At 46.9% G+C, this 15,995-nt stretch overlaps 1 protein-coding gene across 1 annotated transcript in view; it reads right to left on the reverse strand.

Annotated features, from left to right (window-relative positions):
* The window catches only part of GRIN2A (glutamate ionotropic receptor NMDA type subunit 2A), a 476,283-nt gene that overhangs the window by 198,198 nt on the left and 262,090 nt on the right, over positions 1-15,995 (reverse strand). The window contains exon 3 of the mRNA XM_075010498.1: positions 3,636-4,228. Coding sequence (XP_074866599.1) covers positions 3,636-4,228 — 593 coding nt within the window. The remainder of the gene's footprint in view (positions 1-3,635; positions 4,229-15,995) is intronic.

Consider the following 15,995-nt stretch of genomic DNA (forward strand, 5'->3'; position numbering starts at 1 on the left):
GGTAGGGGGCTGGACTAGGTGACCTCCTGGTGTCCCTTCCAGCTCTGGAATTCTATGAGTCTATGATTCTATGCACATATCCCTTCTTTTTCATATTTCCAAAGTAGTAGAGATATGAGAAGAACCAGAACTGGTCTTCTTTCTCTGTCTGTGGATTATTCAGACTTCCGTTTCAGCCTCTAGATCAGGGATTCCCAACCTATGGGTCAGGACCCAAACATGGGTTGCCATTAGATTTGTTAAGGGTTGCCAGCTGGGCAGTTCCCAGCTGCATGTGGCTGTTAAAGAAGACATTTGCAATTTCTTAACACTGCTGCCTCAAGCAGATATCTATAACTAGATATAGCTGCTGGAGATGGAAGCTACCTCCATCAGTAGAGATAGCAATTACCTTATGCCTAGGTGCTGAAAGCTTAACACTTGAGTTAATTGATTTTAACGATATAACTGCTGGGTGGAGGAGGGCTGTGGGAGCTGCCCAGCCTAGCAGCCCCAGTGAAGAGGCTGAGGGAGGAGAGGGAGTGTCTAAGGCTGGGGCCATGTAGGGCTGTGGTGGGGAAGCGAAGGCTGGGGGAGGTTTAGGACTGTGGGAGGGGGGGCTAAGACTAGGGAAAGTTTGGAGCTGTAGGGTCTTAGGCTGGGGGCGGGGGTGGGAAAGTGATGGTGGCTTGGGGCTATTTTGTGTTCAGCCCCTGCAACATTTAAAAATTGCCCTGTGGCCCCCAGTGAAAAAAAAGTTGGACCCCCGCCTTACACATTACAAATACTGCTTCCATGTCTTTGGTATTCATAGTGATCCCAGCCAAGCCACTTAATAGTCTCCAGCAGTAATTTTCATCCCTGTTCTCTCTTTTCCCCTTTTGCCCCCTCTTCTCTTCTATGTAGCTGATTTCTCAGTTTTCATTTTTTTGGTTTGTGACTCTCCCACAGCCCCTCCAGTCTCAGGCCGTTTCTACACAGGCCACTTTCTCCAAAAGCAGCATGGTAATACATGCCCTGAAATATGCTAATAAGGCATGGATGCAAATTCCCCACAGCTCATTAGCATACAGTCACGTGATTTGGAGTCTGGAAGACCGTTCTTCTGGACTCCAAAACGCTGTGTAGAAGCGCGGCCCTGGGGGAGCTTCCGGAAGGAAGTCCTTCTTCCGGACGCCCCTTCTTCCCAAAAATTTTTGGGAAGAAGGGGCCTCCGGAAGAAGGACTTCTTTCTGGAAGATGCCCAGGGGCCGTGCTTCTAAACGGCATTTTGGAGTCCGGAAGAACGGTCTTCCGAACTCCAAATAACGTGACCATATGCTAATGAGGCCTGGGGAATTTGCGTCTGTGCCTCATTAGCATATTTCGGGCCGTGTATTACCTTGCCACTTTCTAGTGGCCTGTGGAGAAACAGCCTCAGTGTGGGATTTAAATTGAGGACAGGTGGCTGCAGTTTGAGGATGAGTCTTTCCCCCACCACAACTCAGATTAAGTATAATAATAAAATAATAAACTATAATAAATAAACAGTGTTATTATTTTATTGATGTATTTTCCCTTTTTTATGGAAAAACTTAATATATAAACATGAGAGGACACAATTTTTTATTCTTGCCCCAGGGGCAAAATTAGCTAATTATGGCTCTGCTCTCCCTACACCTCCACCCCGCAGTTTTGAATTTCCTTGGTTCACCAAGTCCCCATCTGGAAAAGGTTGGGAACCGCTGCTCTAGAGTGTTTAAATTCCTTCCCGTAAACACTGCTTTGAATATTTATTATTTGCATTGTTTAATTGGTCACTTTAACTATGTGGCATTTTTGCTTTTCCTTGACTGGATCATTCCCAAGAATATTTGTATCATATTTACTCAGATATGTCTTGGTACTCATCACAGCATCATTCATTACACAGTCATGTCACTACACATATTGAAAAACACAAACTCCAATTGCTTACGCAAGGGAGAATTTAGGGAGGCAGAATGCTAATAAATGTGGTTATTAAATGTTCTCTCACAAGAAGACAGGACTTTGACTTATATTTACTCAAGCATCCCAGTGCCCATAACATAAAGCTAGAATAGAGAGACAATATGTTTTTATTGAAACTAAACATATTCTTCGCAATTGAATTTTGTGAGAATATTTTCACATCAGCTTGGCTTAAAATTGAGGACTTTTAACATACATTTACAAGGTAAAATACTTACAAACAGAGATAGCAAAAAACTACAATAGTGACAGAGTTCTGTCCTGCCTGTTATTAGTTACCCAGATAGCCCTGGACTTGTATAATTTCCTGCATCGTCATTTTAATACAGAGTAAAATGATGTGCAAAGTATTAACTGGTTAGGTTTCTTTAGGAGTTAATGGGAGTCACACAAACTCCATTAAGCCTGTAAAAAATTTTACCCTTATGTGACCTTTTTGGGAAACGATTAAAAGCACAATGGATTATTAATTGATATTCCACCATCCCACTATTCTGAAACCAAATGTCTGAAGGTACCAGATCCAAAGAGGTTGTAGCTCTCTACAGCAAGGAACATGGCATTCTTTCCATGCATAGAATAGTACAAATAACAACACACCGGACCTTTGTGTAGGTTCCCCTGAAGATTTCTAACAGACCATAAATACAGCATATATTTTTTAAAGAAGCTGAAGGAATTAACGCAAAAGTAGTATTTTGCTACAGGGAAGTGGGTTGATACAGTAAACTCTTTCATATCCAGCAACCTCGGGACCAGATACTGAAATATTCTGGATAATAGAGAGGTATACCTAGTGATTCATAACACTAAAGAAAAATAAGATTAGATATTAAGAAACAAACAAAGAAGTATGCAGAGTATTTTATTTACCAATAACAGACGTGTTCTACACTAAATTTATACTATCAAAACAAAAAGCAGTCAAGTAGCACTTTAAAGACTAGCAAAATAGTTTATTAGGTGAGCTTTCGTGGGACAGACCCACTTCTTCAGACCATAGCCAGACCAGAACAGACTCAATGTCTGGTTTCTGTGTATGATAGAGAGTCCAACAGCACACCTGCGTTACCAGGGCATCAAAGGCTGCCTGTCTCCCTCTCTGTCTCTCTCTCTGTCTCTCCCAGTGGGGGGAGAAGAAGAAAAGCCCAAATGGGGGGTTCATGTCTGGCTACATTCCACCCCCTTGACACGCCTTATTACGTCCCAGGATGCAATGTGGTGGTGATGCCAGCACCTCTTGCCCTCCTTGGAGGAAGCTAAAACCGCCCTATTGGCAGGGTCTGATTAGGCAATTTTAGATCAAGGGATTGATTAGGTCCGCCTATGGTCTGAAGAAGTGGGTCTGTCCCACGAAAGCTCACCTAATAAACTATTTTGCTAGTCTTTAAAGTGCTACTTGACTGCTTTTTGTTTTGATAGTGTATAGACTAGCACGGCTTACTCTCTGTAAACTTATACTGTATTTGCTGTGTTTATTTCTATTTACTTTCACTCTGATGTACTGATGGAAAATGTAACTAAAATTTAGTTATGGTTAAAATGCTGGTTATTTGAGTGATCCGGGTGATAGAATTCTGGATATGAAAGAATTTACTACACTTCTTTAGAAAAAAAAATCACCAAAACCAGTTACAATGTAGGAAAAATGTAGAAGATCTTACTTGTGTAGTGTGTGAGATGGTTGCTCATTCTTCTCCAGTTGTCCATAGCAGCTGGTTTTTGCTTCTGGAATAAAGGAGTACTTTTCCAACATGGCTGATGCAGCTGTGCTGATAATCCCGAGACTGTCCCGCACGCGAGTTTCTAAACTGTAGTCCCATTCATCATAGGATGCTGAAATTAGCCCTGTGGGAAATTCCTTGGGAGTTATTTCTGTGTTGCCACTAACCAGGCTGGGGACTATCCAGAAGAAATCATAGCCTGTAAGGCCAAGGGAACGGGCTTCATCCAGAATGTAAACAGCTTCATCCTTGGAACAATAAAGCAGGATAACAGATGAATGAATTTTCTTCAACTGAATCTGGGTCTTGGCATCCCCAATGGCAGTATCGAGTGTGATCACATTCTGCATATCCCAGCCCACAAAACTGTTTTCTACTGTGGTTTTGATGAAACTTATAAAGTCCCGATATCCAGGAAATGTGCTGGTCACCAGGGAAAAGACATGCCAATCATAATCCTGCATCACTTTCAGCATGACAATGGCCTCCTGCTGGACAGAAGCCCCAAACTGGAAGAATGTAGACATCACATCCTAGAATATGCAAAAGACAATGAAAAGTTACTATAATTGGACTGATGTGCAAAGAAGAGAGAATGTCTCTGTCTTCTGTGAGTGTGCAAAGTTCAAATCATCTTTTTTTTTCACATTTGACACATAAAAACAACCAGGCAGATGTTGCTGTTTTCTTGTAATCAGTAACATCAACTGCCAGTAATTGCAATAATTAAAACTTTTGGAAAAATGACATGAGCTGCTAGTTACGTACTTGGGAAATCTTTCAAAGCACTTAAAGATAAAGGTAGTAACATATAATTACAGATGAGTCATATAGATCTGTACACTAGCTGAATGAATTAACTCCACCAAATCTTATTGTAAAAGAATGTAGTCCAGCAAGATTATTCACAAGAATTATTACACAAAAGGGAATCAACATAATTGCATACGCAGTTTATTTGTGAAGCAACACTGTACACAGAGGCCTGATTCATAAAGATACTGAGCTACCACAAATTCAGGGGGTACTGCCAGCATCTCTAAAATTGGACGCAGAATAATAGAATCCTGGGGCTGCAAGGGACCTCAGGAGGTCATCAAGCCCAGGCCCCTTTCTAAAGAAGGATCAACCCCAACTATATTATCCCAGTCAGGACTTTAAAACCTCTAGGGATGGAGATTCCACCACCTCGCTAGGTAATGCATTCCAGTGTTTCACCATTCTCCTGGTGATATAAATGTTCCTCATATCCAACCTCCCCCTCCCTCTCTGTAACTTTAGACCATTGCTCCTCAATGTGCCATCTGACACTACTGAAAACAGCTACTTTCCACCCTCTTTAGACCCCCTTTCAGGAAGTTAAAGGCTGCTATCAAATCACCCCTCACTCTTCTCTTCTGCAAACTAAATGGCTGTGTCTACACTAGCCCAAAACTTCAAAATAAATGGCCATTTTGAAGTTTACTAATGAAGCACTGAAATACATATTCAGCACCTCATTTGAATGCAGGCAGCCGCAGCACTTAGAAATTGACGTGGCTCGCAGCCGCACAGCTCATGCAGATGGGACTCCCTTTCAAAAGGACCCTGGCAAATGGTAGGAATAAGGGGATTTCAAAGTTGGCAGGGTCCTTTTGAAAGGGAGTCCCATCTGCACGAGCTGCGCGGCTGCGAGCCACATCAATTTCTAAGTGCTGCGGCTGCCTGCATTCTAATGAAGTGCCGAATATGTATTTCAGTGCTTCATTAATAAAGGCGCTGAATATGTATTTTGGGCTAGTGTAGACATAGCCAATAAGCCCAGATCCCTCAGCCTCTCCTCATAGATCATGTGCTCCAACCCCCTAATCATTTTCATTGCCCTCATCTGGACCCACTCCAATGGATCCACATCCTTTCTATACTGGGGAACCCCCAGAACTCTGTGGAATACTCCAGATGCAGCCTCACCAGTGCCAGATGTAAGGAATGTGCCAGAAGGAACTCAATGCTGCTGAAGGCTGAGAGGAATGTGCCTCCCAGAAATCATTTGCATGAGAATGCAAAGGTGTGTCAGCAGGAACTCAATGCTGCTGAAGGCTGGGAGGAATGTGTCTCCCAGAGATCATTTGCATGAGAATGCAAAGGTGTGTATATGTGATACCTTGCAAACAAAAGACTGATGGGTAGCAAGGAAGCAACAAGATTTTGTCTATTGTAAACACGTTGTAAAATCACAATTTATGCTAACACTCAGTATAAGAATTATGAAATCTCACCAATGCTCCAAGTCATTGTGGGGGACAGGGCAGTCGATATAACTGCATAACACCTGGATTACACAGGGCTCCCTGGTTTAATGCATTCTAAAGCAGATGGGGGAGGGGTGTTGGCTGAATCAGTTAGCTGAGTGTCTTGGCCCTTCCTATGCCTTGGCTATATAGCTATAAGCCTGGTTTGACTAGCCCTCCCCACCTGTTAAAAAGATAGAGCTAGATGCTAATGTTTTTATGAGAGTCAACTTTGGTGGATACCAAGAGCTGAAATCAAAGGGTTTTGCCCCAGGCCAGGCCCACAGCAGTGATGGTGTGGCTGGTAGAAGGAGCAGTGGACAGATGGCGTGACCAGCAGATGTCTGGTAGGACCAAGCAGAACGCTGCACCTGTGCAAAGGTGGCATTGTCCTAGGTTCCATGAAGGAATGCATCAGTGTGAGGTGCCAGTGACCGCATGGACTGGACCAAGTTATGAGTGGGGCATTTGAATTGGGGGGTGCAGAGAAAGTTGGGTGTGTGGATTGGCTGTTTACAGCATTGGACTGGTGAGCCTGAGAGGCCAAGGACATTGCTCAATGCATTTGAGCTGGGACAATTACTTGAGAACTGGTTATGAACTCTGGGGCTGTGTCTACACTAGCCAAAAACTTTGAAATGGCCATTCAAATGGCCATTTTGAAGTTTACTAATGAAGTGCTGAAATACATATTCAGTGCTTCATTAGTATGCGGGAGAACGCAGCACTTCGAAATTGACGCAGCTCGCCACCACACGGCTCGTTCAGATGGGGCTCATTTTCAAAAGGACCCCGCCTACTTCGAAGTCCCCTTATTCCCATCTGCTCATAGGAATAAGGGGACTTCGAAGTAGGCAGGGTCCTTTCGAAAAGGAGCCCCATCTAGACGAGCCGCGCGGCGGCGAGCCGCGTCAATTTTGAAGTGCCGCAGCCGCCCACATGCTAATGAAGCGCTGAATATGTATTTCAGCGCTTCATTAGTAAACTTCGAAATGGCCATTTGCATGGCCATTTCGAAGTTTTTGGTTAGTGTAGATGTAGCCTGGGAGTGATAATTTTCTCAAGCTTACGCTAATTGACTTTTATGCCTCTTTTTTTAAAAGTCCTTTTCTACACTCAGACTCTGTGCTTGTGAGTGGGGAAGCTCAGAGGTTGGGCCCAGCGGGTAGTGATCAACGGCTCAATGTTGGGATGGCGGTTAGTTTCTAGTGGAGCGCCCCAAGTTTCTGTTCTGGGTCCTGTTCTGTTCAACATATTTACCAATGACCTGAATGAGGGGTTGGATTGCACCCTCAGCAAGTTTGCAGATGACACTAAGCTAGGGGGAGAGGTAGATATGCTGGAGGGTAGGGACAGGGTCCAGACTGACTTAGACAAATTGGAAAACTGGGCTGCAAGAAATCTGATGAGGTTCAATAAGGGCAAGTGCAGAGTCCTGCACATGGGCCAGAAGAATCCCAAGCATTGTTACAGGCTGGGGTCCAACTGGCTCGGTAGTAGTTTTGCAGAAAAGGATCTGGAAGTTGTAGTGGATGAGAAGCTGGACATGAGTCAACAGTGTGCCACTGTAGCCAAGAAAGCTAATGGCATATTAGGTTGCATCAAGAGGAGCGTTGCCAGTAGATCCAGAGATGTGATTATTCCTCTTTATTAGGCTTTGGTAAGGCCACATCTGGAGTACTGTGTCCAGTTCTGGGCCCCCAATTATAGGAAGGGTGTGGATACATTGGAGAGGGTCCAGTAGAGGGCGACCAAAATAATTAGGGGGCTGGAGCATATGACTTATGAAGAAAGGTTGAGGGAATTGGGTCTGTTTAGTCTGCAGAAGAGAAGACTAAGGGGGGACTTGATAACAGCCTTCAACTTACTGAAGGGAGGCTGCAAAGAGGCTGGAGAGAGGCTATTCACAGTGGTCACGGATGGCGGAACATGGAACAATGGTCTCAAGTTGCAGTTGGAAAGGTCCAGGTTGAACATTAGGAAAAACCTTTTCACTAGGAGGGTGGTGAAGCATTGGAATGGTCTACCCAGAGAAGTAGTGGAGTCTCCATCCCTGGAGTTGTTTAAGTCTCACGTCAGCAAAGCCCTGGCGGGGCTGATCTGATCGGTTTGGTCCTGCTTAGAGCAGGGGGCTGGACTCGATGGATTTTTTAGGTCTCTCCCAGCTCTATTGTTCTGTGATTTTATGAACCTGGACCTGGTTGCTGCTAATTCCTTCTGGCAGAAGGGTTACACAAGTAGAAGGAAATAACTTCTCTAGACCTGCTGGAAATGCTCCTCCTAATGCACCCCAATATGCCATTAGCCTTCTTGGCTACAAGGGCATACTGTTGACTCATATCCAGCATTTCTCCTGTGGTGGGGTGTATTTGAGGGACCTGTTGACAGGGTCTCTGTATGGCTGTCTGCCAGCCCCCTGGTGCACACAGCCCCACCAAAACCATAAAGAAAGCCAGTCCCCAAAAATATTTGCCACATGGGGAGAGACTTCCCCTGGTGACAGTCATCCCCCAGAAGTGTTTCCCACTTTTTGAGCTTTCACCAGGACATGGTGCTGTCTGGCAGTATGGTCTGCACTGCACCATAGGCCTGTGTTTTTATTGGGTCTGGACTAGCCACATGATGTGGTTGGGCAGGGGACAGACCTTGCTTCTTGGCCTTTCATACAAGCATGACTCCCACAGGCTAGCCACCACATGGTGTGGTGGATTGTGGGCTGGCACCAGCACTGAAAAAAATGTCTGTCTCTCCTGCTATATTCTGTGCACGGAAGAAGTCATCACCCTGTGTTGGGGCTATTTTTTCATAGGCAAGTACAATTGCCGTGCTGATGATAAAGAAATTAATTCAAATTGGGCCCAGGTGCCCACTTCAATTTCCCAGGCTTCCTGGTGCCATATTCAAGTTTGCAGACTTCCTGTTACCTCCTTCTTGTGCACCTGGAGAGCAGTGGAGATGGAAGCAGCCAGAGTGGACAACCATGGGGCACTGTGCAATATATATGAGAGACCTCTGGAGGCCAACGAAGGCAATGTAAATAATCGCCATTTCCACACTAGCATTAATCTGGCCTTTTAAACTTGAACTTGGCACTACGCCAACTTGCTTTGCAGGTGTAATAATTTTGACTTTAGCATTCCCAAAAAATTATCCTAATGGCATTCACAGTGAAGACAGGGACATAAAATCAAACTAACTGCCTTAAAATAGGCACAGTCTAAGTGTAAAATAGTTGAGGACAAAAATGAAAGATGGTTAAAAGAGACATCAGCGAATATATAGTTTGAAATTGAACCTAATGCGAGACCCAACCGGTCATATATTAGGCACATGGTGATCCCAGCATGGATTTGGGACTTGAGCCATGTCTACACGTGCACGCTACTTCGAAGTAGCGGCACTAACTTCGAAATAGCGCCCGTCACGGCTACACGCGTCGGGCGCTATTTCGAAGTTAACTTCGACGTTAGGCGGCGAGACGTCGAAGTCGCTAACCCCATGAGGGGATAGGAATAGCGCCCTACTTTGACATTCAACGTCGAAGTAGGGACCGTGTAGTCATTGCGCGTCCCGCAACTTCAAAATAGCGGGGTCCGCCATGGCGGCCATCAGCTGAGGGGTTGAGAGACGCTCTCTCTCCAGCCCCTGCGGGGCTCTATGGTCACCGTGGGCAGCAGCCCTTAGCCCAGGGCTTCTGGCTGCTGCTGCCGCAGCTGGGGATCCATGCTGCATGCACAGGGTCTGCAACCAGTTGTCGGCTCTGTGGATCTTGTGTTGTTTAGTGCAACTGTGTCTGGGAGGGGCCCTTTAAGGGAGCGGCTTGCTGTTGAGTCCGCCCTGTGACCCTGTTTGCAGCTGTGCCTGGCACCCTTATTTCGATGTGTGCTACTTTGGCGTGTAGACGTTCCCTTGCAGCGCCTATTTCGATGTGGTGCTGCGCAATGTCGAAGTTGAACATCGACGTTGCCAGCCCTGGAGGACGTGTAGATGTTATTCATCGAAATAGACTATTTCGATGTTGCTACATCGAAATAAGCTACTTCGATGTAGGCTTCACATGTAGACGTAGCTGTGATGAACAAGCATGGTTAATTGGTGGAGATCTGCCTGCCTTTGTGAAGATCCATACCTGGAATTTAGGAGGAGTTTGGATCTATGGAATGCCTCAATAACTTGGGGAGGAAGTAAAGACCCTGAAGATAAAAACTGAAGGAAAGGAACCAGCCAGCTGACCTTTGAGGTCCAAGAAAAAGATGGAAAGCAGATTGCACCCTAAATTTTAGAAGGGATTAAAGTCTAAAGGAACATCCCCTCCCATACTTGATTAAGGTAACGAACTAGAAGGAACTGGGTCAGTGCTAGGTCTGGAACACATCAATATTTTTCATTAATGACCTGGAAATTGGAGTGGAGACCATGCTTATACAATTTGCCAAGGACACTAAGCTGGTCAGAGTTGCAAGCTCTTCAAAGAGTAGTAATAAAATTCAAAATTATCTTGACAAATTGAAGAATTGGCAATTCAGTAAAGTACAAAGTATGTCACCTTTGAAGGAAAAACTAAATACGCAATTACAAAAAGAGGGAGTAACTAGCTAGGAGGTAGTACTGCTGAAAGGTAACTGGGGTTCCCAGTGGATCACAAATTGAATATGACACAATTGTGATACAGCTGTGAAAAAAGCTAAGATCACTCTGGGGTGTATTGATAACAGTGCATACTACCTCACTCTACTCAGCACTGTTTAAACCTGAGCTGGAGTACTGTATCAAGTTCTGGGCACCATTCTTTAGAAGAGGATTGGACAATCTGGACACAGTACAGAGAAGAGCAACAAAAATGATAACATGGTTTAGAAAAACTGACCTCTGAGGAAAGGTTAAGAATGTTAAAAGGTGAAAAAGAACTGGGCATGCTTTAAGAAAAGACAATTGACAAAAGACTTGATAAGACTTCAAATAAGTCAGGGCTGTTGTAAAGAGGATCATAATAAATTGTTGCCCTGTCCACTGGAGGCTTTTTAACTGTAAATGCATGTCTACAATAGGCACATGTTCCACAATAGCCACAATCAAGTTAATAACTGCTGAAATAACTAAACAGAAATAGGGTGTCTACACTATGGGTAGGGAAATAGCACCTCTGCACTGAATGCAGCCTGCCCCAGAATTATAGCCCCGGAAGCACTCTGAGGAGGGCACCAGGTGGGTGGCTAGCTGTTGTTGTGTCTCACAAGCCAGTTGGCCACTGCCTCCCTGCTGTGGTACATCAAAGGGACACAGTGCCTTCCTGTGCACTGGTTGCCCTTGCGCATGCCACAGGATGCTTGACATGGAGCCAGAGCTGCTGCAAAGCACTGTTGCACTTAAGAGCCATGTACTGTACCTCATGGTGTAATACCATCCAATTGCCTGAATGTTGCTCCAGCATGATGAACCCCAGTGTTGTGCACAGGTCCTGCTCACCTACATCCTGCTGTTGAGAATTAACTGCAATCCCCTGGACACCATGGAACACCACTGCTGGTGGCATGAGACAAGCTCAGATTGGTGGGACCACATTGTCATGCACAGATGGGAAAATCAGCAGTGGGTGTGCAACTTCTGGATGTGGAAGGTCACCTTCCCAGAGCTCTGTGAGTGGCTCACCCCTTACCCTCATGTGACAGAACAACCACGAGACACACCATCCCTATGCGAAAGCATGTAGCCATTGCCCTGTGGATGTTCACCACACTGGACAGCTATTGATCAGTCAGCAACCAGTCTGACATGGCGAAATCCACAGTAATGGTCAGGCTCCTGAAGGTAGCTAACGTCATCAACAACGTACTGCTGTGGAAGGTTCATCACTCTGGGAAACACGGGTGCCATCATGTACTGCTTTGCTAACACGGACTTCCCCAAGTGCAGGGGAGAGGAGCCATATACAGCATGTAAATCCTCATCCTGGTCCCAGACCACTGGGCTGTGGACTACGTCACTAGGAAGGGGTACATATTCATGGTGCTGCAGGGCCTCCTGGATCACAAGGGATGCTTCTGCAACATCAGTGTCAGATGGCTGGGAAAAGCATACAATGCCTGCATCATCCAGAACTCCTACCTCTTCCTAAAGAGGCACTCTGGCAACCTTTTCCCCAGCAACACCTTCAGAATCAGGGATGTGGACATGCCCACTGTCATCCTGGGTGATACAGCCAACTCCTTGCTCACCTGGCTCATGAAGCCCTATGCAGGCATCCTGGACCGCAACACAGACCACTTCAAAACCCAGGCTAGGCAGGTGCTGCATGGTGACAGAATGCACATTTGGACATTTGAAGAGGAAGTTCAGGAGTCTTCTCATCCACCTGGACCTTAGTGAGCACAAAATCCCTTTCATAGTGGCAGCGTGTTGTGTGCTCCAAAACAGATGAGAGAACAAGGGGGAGACATTCCTGCTAGTGGGAAGGGGGGCACCGAGGCAGAATGTCCTCCCCTGGCCAGACAAACAGCTGATATCAGTGCCATCTGAAGACCACATGACGGTGCCTTGCTCATCAGAATGGCTTTGGGGGAGGGTTTCATGCAAGGCCAGTTCTGAGACTATTCAATCCCCACCTCTTCCACCCCATGGAAGGGAGGAAGGAAGGAAGGAAGGGTCCTTCTCCTGACTTCAGAGGAAACAAAACAAGCATGTGTGGAACAACAGGACTCTTTATTGGGGGACATACAACAGGGGAGGAAATGGGAAGAAAACGTGGAATGGGGGTGGGGGCTCAGAGATGGGGCTTGGAGTTACACCTGGACTCAGGATGCTGGGAGGTGTCAGCTGCCCTATGGATCCAACCATGCCATTTTCTGGGACTCCAGTGCCCCCGGGGAGCCTAAAAGGGAATCCTGGGGGTGTGGTGGGAGTGGCTGGTGGCCTGCTCCATGCATGCCAGCAGGCACTCTATCACTGAGGTGTAGGAGGAGCACATAGCATCTTGCTGGCATGCCAGCTTGCCTCTAGTGACCACCCTCTGTTCCCATTTGGTGCCCCCCCCAAGCACTTCTCAAGTCCCTGGACAAAGGACTGTAGGCAGGCTGGCTGTTCCCAAATCAGGTCACCCTGGGTTCACTTTCATTTGTGGATCTCTCACAGATGGATAGATAGCGTGGGAGGTGCAGAACATGCTGAGGTCAGAGCTGGCCCAGCTGTGAAGAAAGGTTACAATGGCAGTCATTACAGTGTATGATGCCCAGCCCTCCTGTCCCTGGAGATACAACATGCTTGGGTTCAGATGATGGTGACCTTCAGAGGTCATCAAGTCCAGTCCCCTGCCCACTCTGCAGGACCTATCGCAATCCCTGAGAGATTTTTAAAAATATATATATATATGCATGCATGCCCCCAAAAGCCTCCTCAAGGACTGAACTTACCATGCTGAGACCAGGAGGCCTATGCTCAAACTACTGAACCATCCCTCCCCTATGGCAATCCTGAGCCAAGGGGGATGAGAAGGGGGTGTGCAGCCTCCTGGACCAGCCATCACCTGCCCCTCCTTGGGGATAGAGAAAGTAATGAACCACAACTGATGTGCCCTCCCCGAGTCCTTGGGAAGAAGAAGCCTGGGAGATGCCCTAGCAGCAGGGGACTCGCTCCGGGGTGAGGAGCAGCTCCAGGCTAGCTAGTCCTGTTGTCATCTGCTACCCTGCCCTTCTGCTAACTGATGGCAGGAAGGCAGGACTACCAATGGGGGTGGAAAAGAGAGCAGTTGCCCCAGAGCCCAACAGTTTGAAGGGGCCCAGAGCTCTGGCCACCACCACTGCTGAAGTAGCAGCTGTGGTGTCTAGAGCTCCAGCTCCCTTTGAAACACTCTAAAGCACTGTGCCACCACTCCATGTGTGGCTCTGAGGAACTGCAAGGTGGGGCTCGGGCTGACTGCCCTAAGCCCTGCCCCCTCTGTCCTTCAGCCTGCCTCTTCCGGGACAGGCAGCAGGGCCTCTCTTCCACCTTATCTCTGGACCCACAGAGGCTGTCAGCCCTACTGATTCCAGGCTTGTCTTGGTCAGATTCAGTGGTGGGGGGAGGTGATCAGCCCCCCTCACAGGATGGCATCAGACTGCTCATAGTGATAGAAGGTGTGTAGAGCTCTGCTCTCTGGCCTTGTTGTAGGCCTGCCACAGATCCTTTACCTTGAGCCAGCACTGCTCAAGGATTCTGGTGTACCCCTTGTGAGCCAGGCTAGTAGCGACTGCATTGTACTTCTTGGAGCGGAGATCCTGGAGGTCAGTCTCCTCTGCCCCAGACCTCAGTGCAGTCCAGGATCTGTGCACCAGTCCAGGCTCAGGCTCTTCTGCATCCCTGGCCAGAGGCTACCATGGGAGTTGATTGGGTGCTGGCAGCCACTGGGAAATGAGAGGCTACGGTAGGGTCACTCATGCCAGCCTCAGGTGGTGGTGTTCTGCACTGGGCTGTCATAGCTAGTCACATCCACACAGCCCTTCTCCCCTTGTGGACCTTATGTAGCTCCAAAGAGGGAGGGATCAGTAGAGATGCCTTGTGTGAGCACAGTGGTCAGGGCTGCAGCTGTGAGAGGCCTCTGGAGGGCATTTATTTTAAAAAAGCCATCAATAGCGTACTGCTTCTGTGAAACAACTATTTCAGACTAGAGCTGCGTCTACACGTGCACGCTACTTTGAAGTAGCGGCACCAACTTCGACGTTAGGCGGCGAGACGTCGAAGTCGCTAACCTCATGAGGAGATAGGAATAGCGCCCTACTTCGACGTTCAACGTCGAAGTAAGGACCGTGTAGACGATCCGCGTCCCGCAACGTCGAAATTGCTGGGTCCTCCATGGCGGCCATCAGCTGGGGGGTTAAGAGATGCTCTCTCTCCAGCCCCTGCGGGGCTCTATGGTCACCGTGGGCAGCAGCCCTTAGCCCAGGGCTTCTGGCTGCTTCTGCGGCAGCTGGGGATCTATGCTGCAGGCACAGGGTCTGCAACCAGTTGTGAGCTCTGTGGATCTTGTGTTGTTTAGTGCAACTGTGTCTGGGAGGGGCCCTTTAAGGGAGCGGCTGGCTGTTGAGTCCGCCCTGTGACCCTGTCTGCAGCTGTGCCTGGCATCCCTATTTCGATGTGTGCTACTTTGACGTGTAGACGTTCCCTCGCTGCGCCTATTTCGATGTTGGGCTGAGCAACGTCGAAGTTGAACATCGACGTTGCCGGCCCTGGAGGACGTGTAGACGTTATTCATCGAAATAGTCTATTTTGATGTCGCAACATCGAAATAAACTATTTCGATGTTGGCTGCACGTGTAGACGTAGCCCTGGTGTTTCTCCTCCTTTACATGAGGAGCACCACTTTTGAAATAACAGGAATAGCAGTGTGTATCCTCTACTCCTTATATCAAGTAATGTCTTTTATTTTGAAACTGAGCCCTAGTGCAGACCAGGCCTAAGAGCTGTTAACTCTGGAATAACCTTCCAAGAGAATTTCTGGATGAGTCCTCCTTATTTCAGATTTTTAAGAACATGAGCTTAGAGACAAACACCTGTCAGGTTTACTTAGGTGTGCTTCCACACAGAGTGCTGTACTGTGCCTGGTCAGGCAGCTGCACTGAAAGACTGTAGGTTAAGTTAAAAGGGGTAAAAAACAAGGGTGATGTTATGCTAGGGGTCTACTACAGACCACCTTCCCAGGTAGAAGAGGTGGATGAGGCTTTTTCTAACCAGCTAACAAAATCATCCAAAATGCAGGATTCTGTGGTGATGGGGGACATCAACTATCCAGACGTAGGCTGGGAAATGAACATAGTGAAGCACAGCCTATCCAGAAAGCTCTTGGACTGCACTGAAGACAAATTTTATTTCAGAAGATGGAAAAAGTTACTGGAAGAGAAGCAGTTCTAGATATGTTTTTAACAAATTGGGATGAACTGGTTGAGAATTTGAAAGTTGAAGCCAGCTTGGGAGAAATCGATCATAAAATCAGAGTTCATGATTCTAAGGAAGGGTAGAGGGGGGAAGAGCAAAATAGAGACAATGGATTTCAAAAAGGCAT

This window comes from Carettochelys insculpta, chromosome 16 (assembly GCF_033958435.1).
Source record: "Carettochelys insculpta isolate YL-2023 chromosome 16, ASM3395843v1, whole genome shotgun sequence".
NCBI classification, from domain to species: Eukaryota; Metazoa; Chordata; order Testudines; family Carettochelyidae; genus Carettochelys; species Carettochelys insculpta.